This window comes from Hyaena hyaena, unplaced genomic scaffold (assembly GCF_003009895.1).
Source record: "Hyaena hyaena isolate Hyena2069 unplaced genomic scaffold, ASM300989v1 scaffold_789, whole genome shotgun sequence".
In the NCBI taxonomy this organism is placed as follows: Eukaryota; Metazoa; Chordata; class Mammalia; order Carnivora; family Hyaenidae; genus Hyaena; species Hyaena hyaena.
This window is the reverse complement of record NW_024081422.1, coordinates 471,638-493,692: the sequence shown is the minus strand read 5'-3', so window position 1 is coordinate 493,692 and position 22,055 is coordinate 471,638. Positions and strand designations below refer to the sequence as shown.

General features: G+C 33.8%; 1 protein-coding gene across 1 annotated transcript in view; it reads left to right on the top strand.

Moving 5' to 3' along the window:
* The window catches only part of MACROD2 (mono-ADP ribosylhydrolase 2), a gene marked incomplete at its 3' end in the record, with an annotated part of 479,088 nt that overhangs the window by 690 nt on the left and 456,343 nt on the right, over positions 1–22,055 (top strand). The window contains exon 2 of the mRNA XM_039219099.1: positions 4,792–4,908. Coding sequence (XP_039075030.1) covers positions 4,792–4,908 — 117 coding nt within the window. The remainder of the gene's footprint in view (positions 1–4,791; positions 4,909–22,055) is intronic.

Below are 22,055 nucleotides of genomic sequence, written 5' to 3'. Positions count from 1 at the left end.
GTTGTCCCAGGCACACGTGCCCGCCGGCGGGCACACCGGCTGCTGCAGCTGCTGCGCCTTTGCGCCCACTGACCCTCATCTATTCACTCGTCGCCTCTAGCTCCCCCACCCCCTAGCTGGCAGTGTCTCTTTCGGGCGTTTATCCCTTTTCTAGGCCCCTTCCTTCTGCGCCGCAGTATGACTTTGGGAACCTGGAACTCTAGGGGAAGCTGAAAACGGGCGTCTTATCCGTGAGGATGAGTGCTTTTAGAGAAGTCTGAATGGGTTTCTCTGCAGTGTTTCTGTGTATTTCATCCCCATTCGTAATCAGAAGTTGCTCAGAGTAAGGCTGTGAAGCTGATATCGCTCACCGTGAATGAACTTGCCCCTGAGTTTTGTGCGTATCAAAGCTTACCCAAATCAGCTAGATTGACAGTGGCACTGATTTCTCTAAGACACAGAAGTATGCGAAGCAACCCTCTTTTTCTCTCGCCTTCTCCTCTTTTTCTCTGGCATCATAATTAGATAATATTCTGAGATAAAACTTTAGTGTCTGGAGTTTTTTCTTTCATTCTTTTCACACTTTAGCTTTTTTACAGAAGCGTGGCAAAGAGTACCTGCGTTGCTACTACTAACATAGATTAAACCTGTGTATCCAGGGTGAGGTCAGGTAAGGGTAGTGCAGATTTCTCCAGAGTATCCCATCTTCTTCTTAGAAGGATAATGGAGTGACTAGGTTGAAAGTTGATTTCCTTGATAATAGTTCTTAAGCTAGATTATTAGAATATTATTGCAAGTCCTGGCTTTTATAAACACTAAGGCCAAACAGTGGACCTAAAGAAGAGAATGAATGTGGAAAAAGAATCCTTTAAGGCCTATTTCAGATAATGCAAAAGGAAAGGGATGAGGAGGGGATTCTTTTTTTATTGAACTACTGGGAAGATTTAACATAATTGAACAATCCAAGTAAAATGGTCTTTAAACTATTGAAAGATTGGGTTGTATATCATGTAATTATATCTTAATGACCATGGGATTATATAGAAGTAAAAATTCTGGTGTCATAAAACAAATGCTGTTGAAAATAATAGCCTGGTATGTGTAAGTTAGTGTAAAATAATCTTTGTTTTTGCAGTGGCAGTTACTTTAGTTTCAACACACTTTTAACAGTGATTTACCTTGTAATCATTGAAAGATCATCTATGCCCATTTTGTTGATGGTCTTGGAATGTTTTATATTATTGATAATAAGGCAAAATAGTGGAAATCATGGAGATTGTTTTCAATACATTGATGAAATAATGATGATTGCTTAGGAACTATTTTTCTGTCATAATAATGTTCTTAAAGTAACAATGTTATAATGGTTCCTTCATTTAACACCTACATATTTGGACTCTGAAGATCAGGCATTTTAGAATCTTTAATGTCTTGATTTTTTTTTTTTGCTTCTAACAGGGGAAAGTACAACCAAATTAATATTTTCTAAATAAAGCAAATGCACAATTAAAGAAGGTATCTAACAAAGTAAATTTCTCCTGTCTAAAACTAACCTATTTTTGCATGAAGTTTAATGTTAAAGGAAAAACATTGTGATTTGAAGACTTTAATGTATGTCTCAGTTTATCAGGATGTCTATTTTTGGAATATTTAATGTTTAAAAACAAGGAGCTAAGGACTTCCAGTATGGTTGTCAGTATTAAAGAAGCTGATGGGATGCATGACCTTTTTTATTTCATTTCACTTGTGGGGATGGTATTGTATTTTTGCAGCTATTATTTAAATCTAAGGAAAAGCTTATCCACCTCATTGAAATGTCAGGATATTCTGTAAACATATTTTTACTCAGTGTGCCATCTAATCGTAGGTCTGCCTATTTATAAGCTTGGTTCATAGAGCAGAGATTCATTGTAAAGGTGATGCATTAAGGAAAAGTTTTGTGTAATGCTAAAGAAACTGCATAGGTGTCTGTGGTCCTCAGTATGTTTCATTGTTTAAACAAATAACTAAGGACTTCTCAAGTCCACATGTATTAAATAAACTATGTTGATCTATTATTTGGAGCTATAATTTAAAACCACTTAATGCATATTATAATTTCAAGTACTGAAACATAAATTATCTCATTGTTTTTTTGTCCTATTATTGATCTTGTTTCTGTTCTAAGTGTTCATACTTAAATGCTAAATAAATGGAATTACGGAGGCCAGGTTGCCTTCCTGTGTTACTTTTTGACATTTACTAAAACTACAAGTTGCTTCATAATATCTCTCAACCTGATCACTGATATTGTAATATTTCTGTGTTAGTGATCTGAACTTTTTAGTAGTGATTTGGTAAGTGCTAGTTATCTCTTCTCCTCCTTTGTGTGAGTATTCCAAATTTATCATTTTATTACAGCTTCCTCTGCCATCAGGACCCCCTCCCTCCTCTTACATAAACGTGTGACATTTCCGTCTAATTCATGGAAAAATACATGTCATGTAGCTGTAATATCTTCCCCTGTAGTCTCATTTGTCTGTTTCTTTACATGTCCTTTGTCCGTTCATCTCTGTTCCTGTCTTAAAGGAAGCACTTTAAAAAAATGTTTGTTTATTTTGAGGAGGGTAGGGAGAGAGAGACAGAGGGAGAGAGAATCCCAAGCAGCATCCACACTGTTAGTGCAGAGCCAGATATGGGGCTCAGTCCCACAAACAATGAGATCATGTCCTGAGCCAAAATCAGGAGTTGGATGCTTAACCGACTGAGCCATCCAGGCTCCACCAATGGCTTACTAATTTTTATTCTTCCTGATTTTTCTGTAGCAATTGACAGTATTTCCCTTCTAGTTATTAAAACTCTTTGCTGGTTTCTACATCACTGGCAGTTTGATTCACCTAGTAATTCCAGTGACATTTAAGTTTTATTTCATTTTATTTACTTTAAGTTTCTTCTTTGTGTACAGTCTCTGATTATGTGGGTTTTTTTTTTTTTTTTTTTTTTGAGGTTTGGTCACATTTCTTACCTTTTCCTATTATCTTCCTTTAGGACCAAAACTTTAGGTCATAATTTCCAAAATCTCTAGGATTAACCTCTTTCCTGATTTCAAGATTCTTGATTTCAACTCAAATGCCCTTTAGGCATCTTACATTCAGTACAGTGTTGACCTTTGAGTATTGTAGTGTTGTGATTTGGTTTTATTACATCTGATTAAAATATCTTATTATCATTTAATGCGGCTGAAGAAAAGCCAGTTCTAGGAGCAGGAAAAATGTTGGCTCCCCATTTCTTATTCACTTGGACTTATATTAAAGTCTTCTGTAGTTGATTTCTGTGAAAGAATCTTTTAAAGTGATTATTTTATGAGGGTTAGACACCTAAAACTAGGTACTGTCCTTAAATATATTCATCTTGTAATCTGCTGACACAGCTGGAGAGAGTAGAACTGTCAATCTCTTTACACTGTGTAGACCTTTGGTAAAGTATTTGATACGTGGCAGTTGGCATATAGAAACACATCACCTTTTTTGAAGAGCTTTTCCTGTGACGGTAGTGCATTATAGTGACTAATAGTTTAGGCTATAGTTTTTGACTAAGGGAGATATCTAACTGTATTTTAATGGAAAGCTTTCTTGCTTTGGACAAGATGCTGAACTTTGATGTGCTTCATTTTCCTATCAACAAAATAATAATAATACCGGGGTGCCTGGTTCGCTCAATCGGTTAAACCTCCAACTCTTGATTTCCGCTCATGTCGTGATCTTGCAGTTCGTGAGTTCAGGCCTTGCCTCAGGCTCCACACTGCTGACCATGTGGAGCCTGCTTGGGATTCTCTGTCTGCCCATCGCTTGTGTACGCACACTTGCTCTCTCTATATATAAATAAATAAATAAAAATAAACTTAAAAAATCCTTAAAAAATAATAGTACCAATTTTGCTGAGTTGTTGGAAAAATGACTTCTGTGAATATGTGTGAAGTACCTAGCACTTGTAAAGAACAGGGACTTTTTTTTTTAAGTTTGTTTGTTTTGGTGCGGCAGAGGGGCAAAGAGAGAGGGGGAAACAGGATCCTAAGCAGGCTCTGTGCTAGTAGCACAGACCCAGACTTGGAGCTTAAACTCATAAACCAAGAGATCATGACCTGAGCTGAAATCAACAGCCGGACAATTCACTGAGCCACCCAGGCACCCCAAGAACCGTGACTTCATTATACGTGACATCAGCTGTTAATAATTCTAAGTTGCATTTGAAAAAATATTTTAATATTATCAAGATGTATATTGAAAGTTGTGTTTAATTACCTCCTACGAAGATATTAAATTGAAAGTGTACTTTTATTGTTGATGGCATTTTAGAATTAAGGAAATACCTTGGTGGCTGCCTTTCTTCTGCTTTTAGCATTTGTATGTACTTGTCTTAGGATCTTGTATTTTATTTATGTAGTAGTTATTTTGTATATTATCCATTCCTGTTTTGTCTTAAACCCCAGGTTAAGGATCACCTTTGTATCTGCAGTATATAAACATATTACTGGCATGGAGTAGACTGTTAGTAGATGTTAATTGAAGGAGTTTTCACTTATTTCTCGGTCTATCACAAGAGAGCCATCCTCATCAGGCTTTGATTCCCCCTTCCTGCCTACATGCCACAGTAATATGGTGTTAACTTGACGCTTTTTAACCATCAAATACGGAATCATTAGATTTTCATTTTGATGTTTCTCAAGCCCTCACCAATTCTTTGATTTGTTTACATGATTAATATTTAAATTATAAAATAATTGCTGAATTTAAAAGTTAAGTACAAATGGAGATTCTGCTTTTATTTTGCAAGAACGTTTACTGAAGATGACCTTAGAGGAGAGACGCAAAGAATACATAAGGGACTATGTTCCCCTGAACACCATCCTATCGTGGAAGGAAGAGATGAAGGGCAAGAGCCAAAATGATGGTAAGTTTCTCAGAACATTTTTTTAGGTATATGCTATTCCCACTTATTTATGACTGCTGCAGGACAATTTTGACAGAAATGAATAACTTGCATTCAGTAAAGAGGTGACATTTTTGCTGTTTGAAGTAATTGCTTGGTTGCATTTAATTGTTTTTAGCAACCTATTGTGTGTTATTTAAATTTAGGAAATTATATTAACATACTTCATGTTATAGTCCACATTTATAATATGGCACTTTAAAAAAAACTATTTCATAGCTGTTCTTGGAGTAATTAATATTAAGGATTTGGTGCTTTGGTGGTGTGACCCTTTAAGTTGGTTTTGATTAGATTAATTTATATTGGGTTTCTTCAAGTTATTCTAAAGATTGGATACTTGAATGTGTAGTAGGAAGAATAGAGAAAAACTAACATTTTACATAGTTTTAGAGAAGAGTATATATTTTGTATAGTATGGTATTATGTCTACATGTATTTGTATTACAAAACTTACTCTTAAAGTCTTTATGATTTAATGAGAGTATAGTATAGATTGAGTGAAGATAGTGTTAGAGTATAAATGAAATTTTAAGTATTGAAAAGATAGATGGGATAAATTCTTAAACAATGAAATACATTTATTGGATAATTACTACGCTTCTCAATTAGCACTCATTTATCTGGATGTGAAGATTAGCAGAAATAGGGTGTTTTTTAGGATATTTAACATTTGAGAAAGAAAGGTAACTTTATTAAAGGGTCTTAGAACATACTAATTTCGTAGGTTATGGTCTTAGATTGATGATACTATACAGGATACTGTGGCTTTAAAACAAGAAGTCTAGTATGGAATTCCAGTGGACAAAATCTCTGGGAAACAGCAGCCCAATTAGGCTTTTGTGTCGGTGAAGAGAACACATTTACCTAAGTGTTTGCATTTTAGGGAGAATTTTTCTTTTTCAAGAAGGCAAAACATGTGGGTCCTTTCAGATTTTGCTTGAAAACATGTGACCTTGGGCAAGTGAAGGTTGTGGTTCTACCTCAAGTTCTGATGGGATCTTTGGACAAGCTGATTGGGACATTAACATCTAACCTGCTTGCCCGGGGTTTTCAGCAAATGCAAATTGTTCTAGTAATGGTCTGATTAAGACATCATTCGTTGGTAGAGAAGGTAATGCTGTGTAATGAAAAGAATATAGAACTAGAGACCAAAAGGAAAGATTTTTTTGATCTAGGATCATGCGTCTCTTCATGTTTGGGTCTCAGTTATTCTTTTGTTTATGAGAAACTGGTATTGAATACTTCAGCTCTGTTATTTTATGTCTAGTAGATAGATCTCTTTTTTTCCAGTGCTTCATTCATTTGATTTTCTTTCTTAGTTGCTGTTTTAGCTGGTTATTTTTCTAAGGATGTAGTACATGATGTTCCTTTAAAATAATTTTTGCCTCTCAGATAGATGTGGATTCCTGTTGCTGTCAGAACAATTGACAAAGCAGTAGTGATACTACGTTATATTGACCAATGTTGGGTCTCATCATCTCTGTGTTAAGGCTTGGCCCTTATATTGGCTGCTTCTATTTGAATATTTGTATAATAGTGTAGGGTTGAACTGGGTTATCAGAGAACTCATAGTTGGATGTTTTCAGAGATATCAAACACCAAAATATGTCCCCCAAATCAGAAAAATACATTGAATAACACCTGTTATTCATTGTTATTCCGTAATTACTCATATCTCAACGTGAGCTTTATAAGTGGTTTACAACTGCTCTGTATGTTTTAGTTTTTTCATTCTTGCTTTTTGAACTAAATGTCTTTCATGGGGAGTGAAGTCGTGTGGTCAGAATTGTATTTCTGTGGAACAGGTTTTTATTCTTTCCATCTAATGTTACTTGATCCTCTGTCATGACCTAAATTAATGACTAGCCTCTTTTTTTTCCATAAAAAAAAAAGGAATGGCTCATTCTACAAGTAATATCTCTTTATTTCTTTATATGATACATGTCTTTTGTAAATGCTTTCTTTTGTTTCCTATCCAATGCTCATTTATGGTAAAACATTAGTAAAGAGTTTTAGTATTTTAACAGATTCTTTAAAAACATAAATTAAAACAATGATAAAGGGCAACTATAGTTTTACATTTTATTTAGAAATGTTTAAGTCATTGCTTATAAATGTATATATAAGTAGGTTTGTATTTTTATAATAGCTTAATTTCTTAGGTATGAAATTTCCAGTTAAGTTTTAAAAGAAGTCTATAATTCTTTGTCATAGTTTCTCATTTGTAGGACATGAACAGTATTTCCTGGGCTAGCACAATATACCAATTTCAAGTGTTGTATAGTTTACCATTATTACTTACATTTTTTATAGAAGGACATTTTGACTTTGATATCCAAGATTACATGGAAAGTTCTCAAGCTGTTGTTTTTCATTTATTTCTGTGCTTAGTTTTGTTTTACTTTAATGCCTTTTGTTATTATATTGTAGTAAAAAGTTAAATAAGTTGAGGAGTGGCTGAATGCATTTGTCATAATTTTGATTTTGAGGCATTCTAAGAAAAGGAACCAAAAGTTGCCAAATATAAAATCATTGTATAGAAAGGAGGAATTCCTATAAAAAGACAATATTTTTACTTTGACTTACTACTCTAGTAATACTGGCAATCGTGGGTCAGATGGGGGAGGAATGGGAGATTATTACAAAAAAAAAAATCCACAAAAAAATAAACTACACCCCACTTTCTTATTCATGTTCTTGTTTGTCAACTGCTATTGGTAAATCTTTGAAATTATGTGCCTTCACTTAATAATTCTATTTCCTCTGTCAGTTGCTTTGTTGTAGGGACTTTTAAAGTGCTTGTCTCTTATTATACTGTCTCTCTGTACTTGCAGTAGTGCCTCATGGGTAGGTGAGCTCAAATAGTATGCTAAATAAGAACACCTCAGAGGTTAACCATCTATCAAGGACAATTCTATATTTCAAATTTTTCAAACTTTTAAAGAACATTTAAAAACATATATAAAAATAGAGTGGTATAATGAATTTTTATGCACCAATCACCCTGCTTCAACAGTTAAAATGTGGTCAATTTTATTTTATCTATACCAATACTTCCAAATTATTTTGAAGCAATTCCTGTGTATCATATCAATTTTTTTCTGTAAATATATGTATGTGTGCATATGTGTGCATTCTAAAAGTGACACATTTGTGTTTTTTTTACAATTACCACAACACTATCAATCACACCTAAAAAATTAATAATTCTTTAATATAAAATGTCCAATTAATATTAAAATTTTTACAATAAAGGGATTTACCTCTTTTTAATACAGTTGGCTTGAGATCTAAACAAGATCCAAATATTGCATTTAATATATTTCGTAAGTATCCTTTAACATATAGTTCCTTTTCTCTCTATCCCCCCCATAATTTTATTTGATAAAGTTATTTGCCTTATAGAATTTTTCACAACTTCGATTTTGACTGCGTCTTTCTGGTGTCCTTTAACATGTTCTTCTGTCCACAGTGTTTCTTATGAGTCCAGTTTCTTATAGGCTGGTGGTTAAATTGAGAGGCTTGATCAGACTTGGGTTTAATTTTTTGAAGGAATGCTTCATAGATTATTGTACCTTCTTTTCCATCATATCGCATGACACATAGTGTTTGGTTCTCTCTGTGCTAAGACAGATCACTAGGCTCAAGTATTGTCAGCCTAATCCATCCATTGTAAAGTCTCCTATCACCTTTTCACCTAATGGTTTTAGGAGCCATTGATGATCTTATCCTAATTTTATGATTTTCATTTATTAGTTGGTCTTCTATAAAGAACTTTCTCTTATCAACTTTTTGTTTCCATGTAATACAATGTATACAGAAAAAGCAGTATAAACTTTTCAAATTGAGTTGGTTTCCTGAAATCTTCCAAAACTAATGAGAGAGTTTTTAATTTTTGACTGTCATTTTGAATCTCCCTTTATCTCTCCCTGCCACAGAGGTATAGTAAGTGGGAATACTTCAATAGTTAACAGTCTATAAAGGATGTCCATTTAAAGTATAGCTCTCACATAAAAACATACAATTACTAAACTGTAGTCTGAGGATGTAGTAGAAAGACAGTAGAGATATGTACCTGGATGTATTGATGGATATGATAGAAAGTGGGCATTGCTTCCTTGTAGGGACAAAAGTTCTCAGGTTTAATTGATAGGAGTTCTGTTCTCCTTTGCTGCTTCCAAGCTAATGTTCTACTAGAACACCACTGAGAGAAGCATTGTTGTTCCTTTCTTTAGAGGGAGCAAATGATTGGCAAAGATTCTGCTATGCTTAGGCTAATTTTCTCTTACTAATTAGTGTCAGGGAAAATAGCTACAGTTGTAAGTTTAGATGTTTGAGATGTTATTCTTAATGTTTATATGGAACAACAAAGGAAAAATGTAATAAATTATGAAGATAAGTTAGATGAAAAGTACACAATTATTTTACTCAGGTATGGCAGTTTTTTAAAAAATCTATCATTTAGGAAGAAACTTCATATTTCATATCTTGATGTATTTCATGTGTTATATATTCAAATTTGATTTATAGTCATTTGAAAACACTTACCTAGGAATTTTGAACTGTGAAGTCTTTGTAAGTGTGAATCTTCGTTTTTTGGAGTATATAAAAATATTTTGAGATGTGTGGGTTGACTAGAGGTATGTGTGTAATCTCTAGCATGGTTGGCTTAGAAGTTCAACTTTATTTGTTCTCATTTTCATTAGAACTAATTTCTTCTGTTAAATTATTTTCACAAGAGGCTGACAAAACAAAAAAAGTAAGCATTCTCAGTACAGAGATCTTATTTCAGTGTAGGTACTGAATTTTATTTTATTTTATCTATGTACCGACTTGACTATTGATAGTTAGAAATCATCAAAATAGTGTGTCTTAATATTTTGACCTCAGTGCAAAGTCCAGTATTACTATCCTTAGTAAATTTACAATAACTTTTTTGAATGTTAATATTTTTATTAATCACTACAAATGGGGAAATAAAAATATTATTTATGTTACTGAGTATTACATGGAGATGGATGAGGGACCATAATGGTAAAAAAAATTAATAACTACGATGAGGTGGGCACTGCCCCAGATTTTCAAACTATGTTAACTACATTATTTGATTAAATATTTGATGTTGTTAGTTGAGAGACAGACCACAATTTAAAATGACTAAGCAGGAAAATGGTATTTAAAATGAAATTTAGTATGTGTACAAATATTGGAAAGGAGTATTTCCTATTTAATTTTTTGATACTAATTCCTTTTTATATTTAGTTTGAGTACTACACTTTAAAAGTTAAATGATCAGTAGAAACAGAAAAAGGCTCAGAGCAAAACTCAGCTTCTTAGATAGAAATCTTTTATTTTGAGTGGGTGGTGACTTTTGCCCTCTTGATCTTAAAATGAATTTAATTAAAAAAACTGGCAGTCTGTTTTTGCCTCAAGTAACAAAGATCACTCTGGTTTATTCTTCAAGCAGTTAATTTGTGATGCTTTCATTAACAGCAAAGATGTTGCAAAAGTAGAACTTATATTAGAAACAGACATTTTTCACTTACAGTTAAAAGTGAAAACTGTGTATAAAGACTAATTATGAAGACTAAAATCCTAAAATGGGCTGAACTTAATGATCTGGCCTCTCTACTAACTTTGGCCTCTTACTATACTAGTCCTTTTCTTGGTCTCTTCCTCTAGCCACACTATCCTTTTTGTTTCTTGAATGTACTGTGATCCCTCCCACCACTGGGTCTATATCTGTATTTGCACCTCCACCTGCCCCAACCACTTCTCTCATTTTATTAATTTTTCTTAGCTTTCATTTTTCACCTTGAAACCCTTCTGTTTTTTGAAGTCTTCCCTAAGCCCTGACTTAGAAACAATTTCCTTTATTATATACTTTTATGAGTTATGCTCTTTTCCATAGAGCATTTATATTAATTTGTTTTCATATATTCAATCACAGCATTATCTTGATCCAGTTCTATCTCTAAATAAGATTATAATTACTAGGAAAATAGGAATGATGTTGTCTTCACTCCCCTTCCTATCTTTGCATCTGTCATAGTACATGTTTCACGGTAGGTATTAAGTAAATACTTGTGTGAATTGAAGAAATTATAAACTATTCACATGATGGTATTTTTGTGCATTTTTTTTGTTTCACCTTTTCCTCACCGTATTGTAAAGATTCATGTGGGAATGATGGGGTTAGAAATTAAGCCAGATGCCTTTTAATGTAGGTGATGTATACATTTATATCTTTGTAATACAAGGTTGGTTTTATTAAGTTTTACAAGTTAGTTTACTAATAAATTTGAATAAAGATTTTATTGAACTATAGCATAGATATTTAACTAGGTGAGACAAGGATGAGAATTCATGTGTTATATGTATTCATCAGCATTTTGTGTTATTATTTATATAGTACTTAGTAACTAAATGTCATGGTTTCAGTTTGAGTTTAAATATCAAAAGAACTTAAGTTAAAATGAGAGTAAACATAGACACTGAGCCTATTGTGTAGTAATAATTTAAGGTGTAGAAAAACCTTAAAAGTATTACCATTCTAAATGCATTTACTTGGGCCTTGATTCTTGATATATGAAACAACTGTGAGAAATAATTTTATTCTATCCCATTTAAGCCATTTACTGAGTGAGTTGGTTTGCTTTGTAAAAGAACTTGGCTACTGACAAACAGATGGTCCTCCTATGAAAGAATTAGGCTAAATAACTTCTAAGAATTTTGAGAATAATGGCATTCATTGCAATGTATGAAAACATTAAACATTTTTGTCTTGATATTCTGTGTGAAGTTGTGAACACTAGTTTAGTCACACGTTTGTGAAATAAGGTTAATTTCTAAAATGGAGAGAAAAAAAGTTATATAGGGACTCATGATTCACTACATGATTTTGTTTTTCCTCCACCTTTATTTCACTCTTGGTCCTTTTACTTGCTTTCCAAAATTGTTTTAGCAATACATTAGGCACATATTTTATTGTGCCTTGGAGTGTATACCACTAAGTGCTGTGTGAATTGTCCTTGTATTTAAGCATGTTTTAAACTAATATAGAAACAAAAATCACATTTTTTGGTATATATAAAGACTTGGTGTTAAGACCATAGGATGAAAAGTTTTTTCTGTGTACAGAAAGAAAAGGTTTTTGGTGTGTCTCTGTATTTTCTAAGTCTGTAACTTCACAGATTTTGTTTTCTTTTCAACCCATTAAGTGAATTATACTAGTAAATAGATTTTACTTAAAAATGTTTTGGTCAGTGCAGACAGATACTTTGGGATGAGTTATGGACTGGTAGTAGCCAAAGCTAATGTTTTCCTTTCATTTTTTTTCCTCCCTCTGATCATACTTCTACATGGTAGAGTCTTTATAAAGTCTTAGTCTTTGTTCCTGAAATACTGAATTTTCATGTAAGTATTCAAAACAAAGACTTAAATACCATTTAACAGTTTTACCTAAGCCTTTGGTGTAGAACCACATTGAGGATTGCTGATGAAACAAGAATCAAAATATAGATCAACAACAAAAGAGTAGTTAACAGTAGTCCATATGCCTGATATTATGCATGCCAGGGCAGAAGATATATGTGCCCTTCAGGGTTTGGAAATACTAACGTCTAGTTTGGTCTAACTCCGGAGAAGCCATGGATTTCAGATTGGTGGTTGTTCCCTAGAGATTGGACCAAGATATATTCAATTTTTCAAGAAACCAGACTTCCCTGATATATAGGGGATTCTCTCATGAAACTTAGTTTTGTGATTGTGTCTGCCATAAGAGTGTAACAGTTAGAGCTCTTCCACGTTTTGTACTTGTATTAGTGATTCCCTTGGGGGTAAAAACTTTCAGGGAGTGTATGTGTGTATAAATAGAGGATTACTGCTAAATACTCATCAGGCACGTAACAATGCCACGTTACTTCATTATTGTGATATGTATATATCTTCTGTGTTAACTCTGGGAGTGCTAAAGTTTTGGGATTAAACTTTGCTGGTATCAGATTCTAATTCTGCTCTTATATGCCCTAGCCAAAGAACACGTGACTTCCCTAAACTTGTCTCTTCATTTGTTACATAGCTCCAAAGCTTGCTCTTTTCATTCTAGAATGTACCTTTCTCTTGCATGAAACTTCTTTTGATTCTGTTCTAATCATACTTATCATATTTATGCTCTTAACCAATGTATAATATAATATAGATTTTCTTCTATGCCTGTTACTGTAACTACATGTATACTTTGAATTTAGTCTGTCTGCTTTAAGAAGGTAGGAATTGTGACTACTTATTGAAATTTTATTTTGTAGGGTCTAGTGGAGGTCCTTATGTGTATTTGTTTAGTCATTTGTTTTATGCATACTAAGTAGAATTGAAACTGGTCAAGGAAGATTTTTTAAAAAATTGGTTATTTTGAAACATCAGGGCTACTTTTCTTGTTTCCTTTGTGAGTGTATGTTAGTTGAAGAATTTAGAAACTTGTATTGTCAGATTTGAGAAGAAAGAAGGCACCTAAAAACAGAAAATACTTTATAAATTAAAGGCTAAAATTTTTAAATTGATAATTTTTGTTATTTAGCACTTAAGAGTAAATGACGAATTAAAACATCTCTGGCCTTGACTGTATGTGAATTTTAATGTCATTGAAAGGGAAAAATTGTTTTAAACAGGAGTTGACTGAACAGTTTTCACATATTAAAGGAATAGCATAGTTCATACATCAGAGGAGAGGACTTTTTTTTAAGGAAGGTATCTTGACCTTTTGTGACTAAGAGAAGTCTAGAAAGAAAAGACAAAAAACAGAGAGGCATTTTGAGTTTTGGCGCAGGCTGGGAGAGAGATGTGAGGATATAGGCATCAAAGAGGAGGAAGAGACTCAGGAGGAATGGTAGAAAGCAAACAGCTCCAGCAACATGTCAGGAAGTAAGTCCCCATGTAAGGATAGTCTGTGTATCCTCAAAGAATATAGATAGGATGGGGGCTGGAGCTATTTATCTTACTGGATTGCTAAAATAATGGGTGTACCAGTATGGAGATTCCCAGGTGCCTGGCATCTTGATTGCTTTAATGATAGTAGAGGTTATGTGACTCATAAGAATATTGAGTTTAACCATACTTATGAGTGCCTTTGACCAACACAAAAAATATATACTGTATAGTCTCTGAATTCTTTCACTTGTTCAGGTAGTATGTGGCTGGACAGATAAGAAAAGGTTTACCTGGCAGTCTACTAGACATACTTAGCATAAGAAACTAGTTGAAATGTCTGGTAACTTGACTTGGCCCTTAAGTGTATTTAGAATGTTTACCCATTTTAAAGTGTACAATTTAGTGACTTTAAGTACCCTTTACAGTGTTGTGCAACCATTTTCAGTACCCATTTCCAGAACTTTTCATCTTCTCAAATAGAAGCTCTGCACCCATTTAATAACTTCTAATCCTCCCTCTCACACAGCTTTTGGTAATCTCTATTTTATTTTCTGTCTCAATAAATTTGTCTCTTCTAGACTTCACATAAGTGGAATCATACAGTATTCTTTATGTCTGGCCTGCTTTACTTAGCATAATGCTTTGTAGGTTCATCCATATTGCAGCATGTATCAGGTAGTTCATTCCTTTCTGAGGTTAGATAATATTTTATTGTATGTATATACTACATTCTGTTCATTCATCTGTTAATAGACATTAGAGTTTTTACACCTTTTGGCTATTGTTAATAATGTTAATTATTATTAATTATGCTAATAATGTTAAAAATAAAAAAACATTTTTAGTTCTTTGGGGTATATAAACGAGGAGTGGAATTGCTGGATTATATGGTAATTCTGTGTTTTAACTTTTTGAGGAACCACAAAATTGTTTTCCACAGTGGCTGTGCCCTTTTACACATTCCCATTGGCAGTGCACAGGGTCCTTCCCCATTCTTGCCAATGCTTGTTATTTACTTTTTTAAAAGAATGATAATAAAATATAAATACTTTTCCAGCAGTGCTTCATAGTTTTTAGTGTCTTTCACCTTAGTTTATTACTAAGTATTTTATTCTTTATGATGCTATTGTAAATGGAATTGTTTCCCTTCACTACTTATTGGTTGTTCATCATTAGTATCCAGAAATGTAACTGATTTTTGTGTGTTGATTTTGTATCCTGCAACTTTGTTGAATTCAAGCTAATAATCTTTGGGTTTTCAACATACATGATCCTGTTATTTGTGAACAGATAATTTTCCTTCTTCCTTTCCAATACAAAGGTATGTATTCCTTTTAACCTTCTGTTGAATTCAGTTCTTATTTTGTTGAAGATATTTTGCATAGTTATTTATAAGGAACATTGGTCTGTAGTTTTCTTGTACTGTCTTTTTCTGGCTTTGGTTTTGGGTAATGCTGGTAATAGTGGCTATATAGTTAGAATGGGTTAGGAAGTGTTCCCTTTTTTTCTTCCTTTTTCTTTTTTTTTGAAGAGTTTGAGAAGGATTAGTATTAATTCTTTAAATGTTTGATAGAATTCACCAATGACTCCATCTACTCTTGGTCGCCTTCTTCTTCTTTTTTTTTTTTTTGACTGTGGGTGGAGAGCTTCTATTTTCTATTTCTTTTCTATTTTTTTCAATTTTAATTTATCTTCACTAGTCTTTATTATTTCCTTTATTCTGGTAGCTTTCTGTTTAGTTCTATTTTCCCCCCTTGATGTGTAAAATTAGAATATTGATTTGAGATCTTCCTTTTCAATGTATATGTTTAGATCCATAAATTTATCTCAGATGTATTTCTTTTTGCTTCATGCCATAAGTTTTTATGTTGTGTTTTCATTTGTTTCCATGTATTTGTGATTTTTTTCTTTGTCCATTGTTCAGAAATGTGCTTTTTTTTGTACATATTTATTTATATTCAAATTTTCTTTCTGTTATTGACTTCTAGTTTTATTCCATTGTGATCAGAAAAGATTCTTTTTGTAATTTCTTTATTTCTGTACTTTTGAGATTTGTTTTGTACCATAACATCTTGGATAGTGTTCCATGTGCACTTGAGAAAAATGTTGTTATATCCAATATATGTCTGTTAGGTACATTTGGTTTATAGTGTTCAGGTCATCTGGGTCTTTCTTGATCTTCTGCCTGACTGTTCATCCATTATCGAAAGTGGGATATTTAAATCTCTTTATTTGTAGATCTCTATTTTCCCTTCATTTATGTCAGTGATGCTTCATATAATTTGGACATCTGTGGTTTGGTGCATGTATGTTTACAATGGTTTTATCTTCTTGATGACTTGATCTTTTTATCAATATTTGATATCCTTTATCTCTTGTAATGAATGGTTTTTGACTTAAAGTCTGTTTTGTCTGATAGTAGTGTAGCCACCACAGCTCTCTTTTGGTTACTATTTTCTTGGAATATCTTGTTTTCTCCTTTTACTTTTAACGTCTTTATATCTTTAGTAAGTTTCTTAAAGATAGCATGTAGTCAGCCCCCGCCCCTTTTTTTCCCCCTTATTCCACCAATTTGTGTCTCTTGATTGGAGAGTTTAACCATTTATGTTTAAGTAATTACTGATGAGGAAAGATTCACCTCTGGTATTTTGGTGTTTTCTGTATGTCTTAAAGTTTTTCATCCCTCATCTGTTATTGCCTCCTTTTGTGTTCATTTGATTTTCTTTTTTGTAGTGATGTCATTTGATTCCTTTAACTTTTATGCATATTGTATATAGCTTTTTATTTGTGATTACAAAGAAATCTTATGGGGATTGTGTATAACATCCTACAGTTATAAATTTATTATTTAATCAGATTGAGTCCTGCTTACAAATTGAGTTTTGCATACAAAAACTGTTACATAGCACTATCATACTGTCCACTTTATGCTACTAATGTAACATATTTCATGTTTATACTTTGTGTGCCCAGTAACAGGTTTATTGTTAGTTTTTATGTATTTGTCTTTTAAATCATGTGGGAAATAGAGTATACAAACTGAAATTACAGTAATAGTAGCTTTTATATTTGCCATTTATATATCTTTACTGGAGATACTTATTTCTTCTTATGGCTTCAGTTTACTGTCTAGCAGTGTTTCTTTTCAACCTAAGAGACCCCATTAGTATTTTGTAGGTCTACTGGTAATACACTCCCGCAATCTTTGATTCTCTGGGAATGTGTGTATTTCTCTCTCATTTTGGAAGGACAGATTGGCTGAATACAGAATTTTTCAGTTAACACTTTTTTTTCCCCATTCATCCCTTTAAACAAATCATACTACTTTTCTCTGCTTCTGCCTCCAAAGTTTCTGATTAGAAATCAACTGATAATTTTATTGAGGATCCCTCGTACATGATGAGTCACTTCTCTCTTGTTGCTTTTAATTCTTTCTTTGTCTTGGTCTTTGACAGTTTATGTGTCTTCTGTGAGTTTTGAATTCCACTTGGAGTCTGTTGATATTTTTTGATTTGTAGATTGATACCTTCCATCAGATTTATGATGTTTTGTCCATTATTTCTTCAAATTATCTTTTTGACTTGTTCTCACTTTGTGAGACTCCCATAATGCATATATGTGTTGGTCTGTTGGATTGTATCTAAAAGAATTGAGATTCTTTTAGGCTTGCTTCACATCATTCTTTTGTGTTTATTTTTCATCTTTGATAATTTCAATTCTTTTATGTTCAGGTTCACTGATTCTTTCTCCTGGCTGCTCATTTCTGCTGTTGAACCCCTCTAGTGAATTTTTTTATTCTTACTGTGCTTCTCGTGTCCAGAATTTTTAATTCTTTTTTAAATATATTTTTTAAAATTTTCTGTTTATACATTGTTTTCTTGATTTCCTTTTTAACTTTATTGTTTAAAGGTTACTGTCTGGTAAGTTTGAAACATGTGGACTTTCTCTGAGATTGTCAGTTCATCTTGTTTGCATGGGAGATTTTTTCTCTTGTGTTATAGATCTTTTATAATTGTTAGAAGTGAGCATTTGTTGTATTTTTTAAAAATTCATGTCTGAGAGAGAGAGACAGAGACAGAGAGACAGCATGAGCAGGGGAGGGTCAGAGAGAGAGGGAGTCACAGACTGAAACAGGCTCCAGGCTCTGAGCTGGCAGTCAGCACAGAGCCCGACGCGGGGCTCGAACTCATGGACTCTGAGACCATGACCTGAGCCGAAGTTGGACGCTTAACCGACTGAGCCACCAATGAGCATTTGTTATAATGTGATAACTGTGGAAATTAATTATACCTCTTTTCCAGGGATTTTTGCCTTCTCTTTTTGATTTCTGAAGACTATAAATTCATTTGTTTCAAGGTTTTTCTTATTTTTCCATAGACTTTGTCATGTGTGATCATTGAAGTCTTTCTTCTATTAGCTTGTGATTGGCTCAGGGTTTTACAGGTATTCCTTCAGGAGTTATCCCTGTCTTTGAAGATGAGCTATATGCTGGGACTTTTCTTTAGTACTTAACAAGGATCTTCTCAGAATCTAAGGATCATCTTGAAGTGTAAGCTTAAGGTCTTCTTAACTTTTTTTCTGAGCATGTATCCTTTCTGGACATGCACGTGACTTTCTAAATTCTTCTGTACACGTGTCTGCTTTTGAATGTTCTTATTTTCCAGAAATACCTGGAAAATACCATTTTCTCTGTGGACATTACATAGCCTATTGTATATCCACCCTTAATCTTTCCGCAGGTATATGTGAGTATATAGTTGCCTAGCGGCTTTTATGAGCAGTGCCTGTTGATTGTTCCACCTTAGTTTTGAGTTAGGTGAAATAGAGATGAGTGCCTTGCTTCTGTTTGTCAAGTATCCTCTAGATAGGTTAGAATAAATTTAACACAATAATTTGCAAATAAGGTCTGTTCTGCACCTTCTGATTTGTTTTGGGAAGGGGGTAGGGCATGGATGAGCACAAACATTACAAAACTTTCCAACCCTTTTAAATAAGGGTTTTCCTCTTTTCTAAGAGAGCACATGCACAGGTGGTGGTAGGGGCAGAGTGGGAGAGAGAGAGTCCTAAGTAGGCTCCATGCTCAGCATGGAGCCCAATGCAGAGTCCTACTTGGGGCTTGATGTCATGACTGTGAGATCGTGACCTGTGCCGAAATCAAGAGTGGGCCACTTAACGGAGCAACCCAGGTGCCCTAAGATAGGTTTTTCTTTTCTTTTTTTTAAGTTTATTTATTTTTTGAGAGACAGAGACAGCGTGAACAGGGGAGGGGTAAAGAGAGAGAGTCACAGATTGTGAAGCAGGCTCCAGGCTCTGAGCTGTCAGCACAGAGTCTGATGCAGTGGTTGAACTCACAAACTGCGAGATCATGACCTGAGCTGAAGTCGGACACTTAATCAACTGAGCCTGCCAGGGACCAGTTTTTTCTTAATTAGATGTTGACCTGGTTTCTCTAAACTTTGACTGTTTTTCAGCATTTCATCCAGGTTGGTTCAATTTCTGCATGTTGTTTTTGATGTTCCTGTGGGTAAATGAGAGCTTGAAACAACCTGGTCCACCATTCTGCTTGAACTTTATAATTTTGAATGTGAAAACCAACTGTGTTAGTTTGGCTACTACTAGCAACTTTAACAAATTAATTCTCAAGAGGCTTGATCTAATAGTTTATTTCTATGTTACCTAACAATTCAGTGTGGGTATCATGATTGGTGTCAGTGGAGGGGTAGTGGTGGTGGTGGTTGGGTTGGGGGATATGAGTGTGCATATATGTGTGGAGGATAGGGGTGGACATTCTGTTTCAATAGTCCTTTAGAGAGAGAGAGAGCTAATGGAATCTATGTCTTCATTAAAATGTTGCTTCTAAGATTGCCCTTGAGAACCATAGGGGAATAATCCACCCAGAGTTATTGGTGTTTTTTTTTTTCCACAAAATTATTTTCTGTGCAGTTAGCAATACTTAAAAATGTTCTTTTTTTTTCTGAATTTTTTTTCTAAACCACTGATACCTGTCCTGCAAGTTTTAATGCTGGCATTTTCTTGATTTTACCACATGGTGTTAACGCAAGGTTTCATCCAATTATTAGGACTCGTACTCTTTATTGAAATGGTCATTAAATGGATTATTGCTTGAAATATTGAGAGGTTGCAGTTGTCTAATTATATCACCAGAAATGGTCAGTACATAAGTTCTTATGTACACAGACAGTGAAAATTGTCATGAACACCATCTCCCAGCAGCAGTTGTAAATGCCTTTAATTGTAAGGCATATGCCAATTTCAGAGATGTTAAAATGCTTTTTAAAAAGTCATTTTAGAATTGAAGATGCATACTCTGTTGGATTTGTTTTGAAGTTCAATTTTTTAATGTCTTTTAATGTTTAAGATTTTTTCTAATGATGCCTAATCTATTGAAAATCCTGGCTATTTGAGTTTATAAATATAGTTGCATTTTAGTTTTTCAAATTCTTTAATTTAGAGTAATAGATGAAACGAGGGCCAAGATAGAGCAGCTGGTTGGAGCATTGGCTCAAAATTAATTGTGTCTGATTTTAGAACAATGCAAGAAATCTTTTAAGCACCCTTAGTTGCTTCCAAATGGAATGAACTGTGACACAGAGCATTTCCTGTCATTGGAAGTATTCAGAAAGGATGGATGAAACTCAGAGTAAAAGCACTTTCTTCTCTGGGTGGTGATTGAACAAGATCACCTTCTCATCTGTGTCTGACTTCTGAGATTCTTACTCCATAATAATTTTGTGTAACTGATATTCCTTTTTTGATCTATTAGTGATTGGATACCAGTGATTTTTTTTTTTCCTTTAAGGCAGACAACTACATGCAGATTACTTTTCTGTTTCTATTTAACACACTAAGCCAAGGCATTCTAAGTGGCACGGGGGGGGGGGGCGGCATGGATTCCAGGAATAGCACTTTTTTCTTTGTTGATTTCATTGCAAAATACTGTTACCTGATCTTCTGGAGGCACAGGAAAATTCTAATTGTTGATTCTCCCAAGGTTTATTTGGTGTAAGAGATCACTAAATTTTCTTATTAATTAAAACAAATCTTACTGAAGAGATACTTCCTCTTTTCTTTCTGATGTTAACATAGTGACATGTCACTGTTTCAAATTATCAATACTAAACAATAAATAAGGAATCTACTCACCTTTCTTTCTTGTTAGTAGCCCAAATGATTATTACCAGAGTATTTGTATATCTTTGGGATGCAAATTTAATAAATGAGGGACAAACAACTTTTAGGAAGAGAGATAGGTATAGATATATCTTTTTCTTATTTTCCTCCACATACCCAAATCTGTATGTCAAGTTACGTGAGATTTACTCAAAAGTGACACAGTGACAATAACACTCCCACTTTAGATTTGGCCATTCATGACTTACTAATAGTTCCAGCCTGAGATTTTTTTTTTTAACAAATAGTTTATTGTCAAGTTGGTTTCCATATAACACCCAGTGCTCATCCCCACAAGTGCCCTCCTCCATGCCCATCACTCCCCCCCCCCCCCCCCCACCCATCAGTCCTCAGTTTGTTCTCAGCATTCAAGAGTCTCTTGTGGTTTTCCTCTCTCCCTCTCCCCAACTATTTGCCCCCTTTTTCTCCCCCACGGTCCTCCGTTAAGTTTCTCCTAATCCTCCTATACATGCAAACATATGGTATTTGTCCTCTGCCTGACTTATTTCGCTCAATATAACACCTTCAAGTTCCATCCATGTTGCTACATATGGCCAGATTTCATTCTTTCTCATTGTCATGTAGTATTCCATCGTATAGATAAACCACATCTTGATCCATTCGTCAATTGATGGACACTTAGGCTCTTTCCATGTTTTGGCCAGCCTGAGATTTTAAAGATTATTTAACTGAGTTCATTGAATACTATATGGGTAAATATAAATTTTTCATGGTAATAAAAACATGTTTTTTTCCTAAATAGTGTTGTGATATTATTCTGAATACTTCATGTATCTTTCTGCATGGGATATCTCCCTAGATTTCTCTTAACCTATTTCTGACATGCTATGTGAAGTAATTTTTATTTCAAAGTTAATATGTTATATCTCTGTGCATATGGATTGACTCTTACTTTGACAATGAAAAATTGCTTAAATGCTCTGACATCTGAAATCTATCTTCAAATTAACAGAACTTATTAAAGCTTTGGA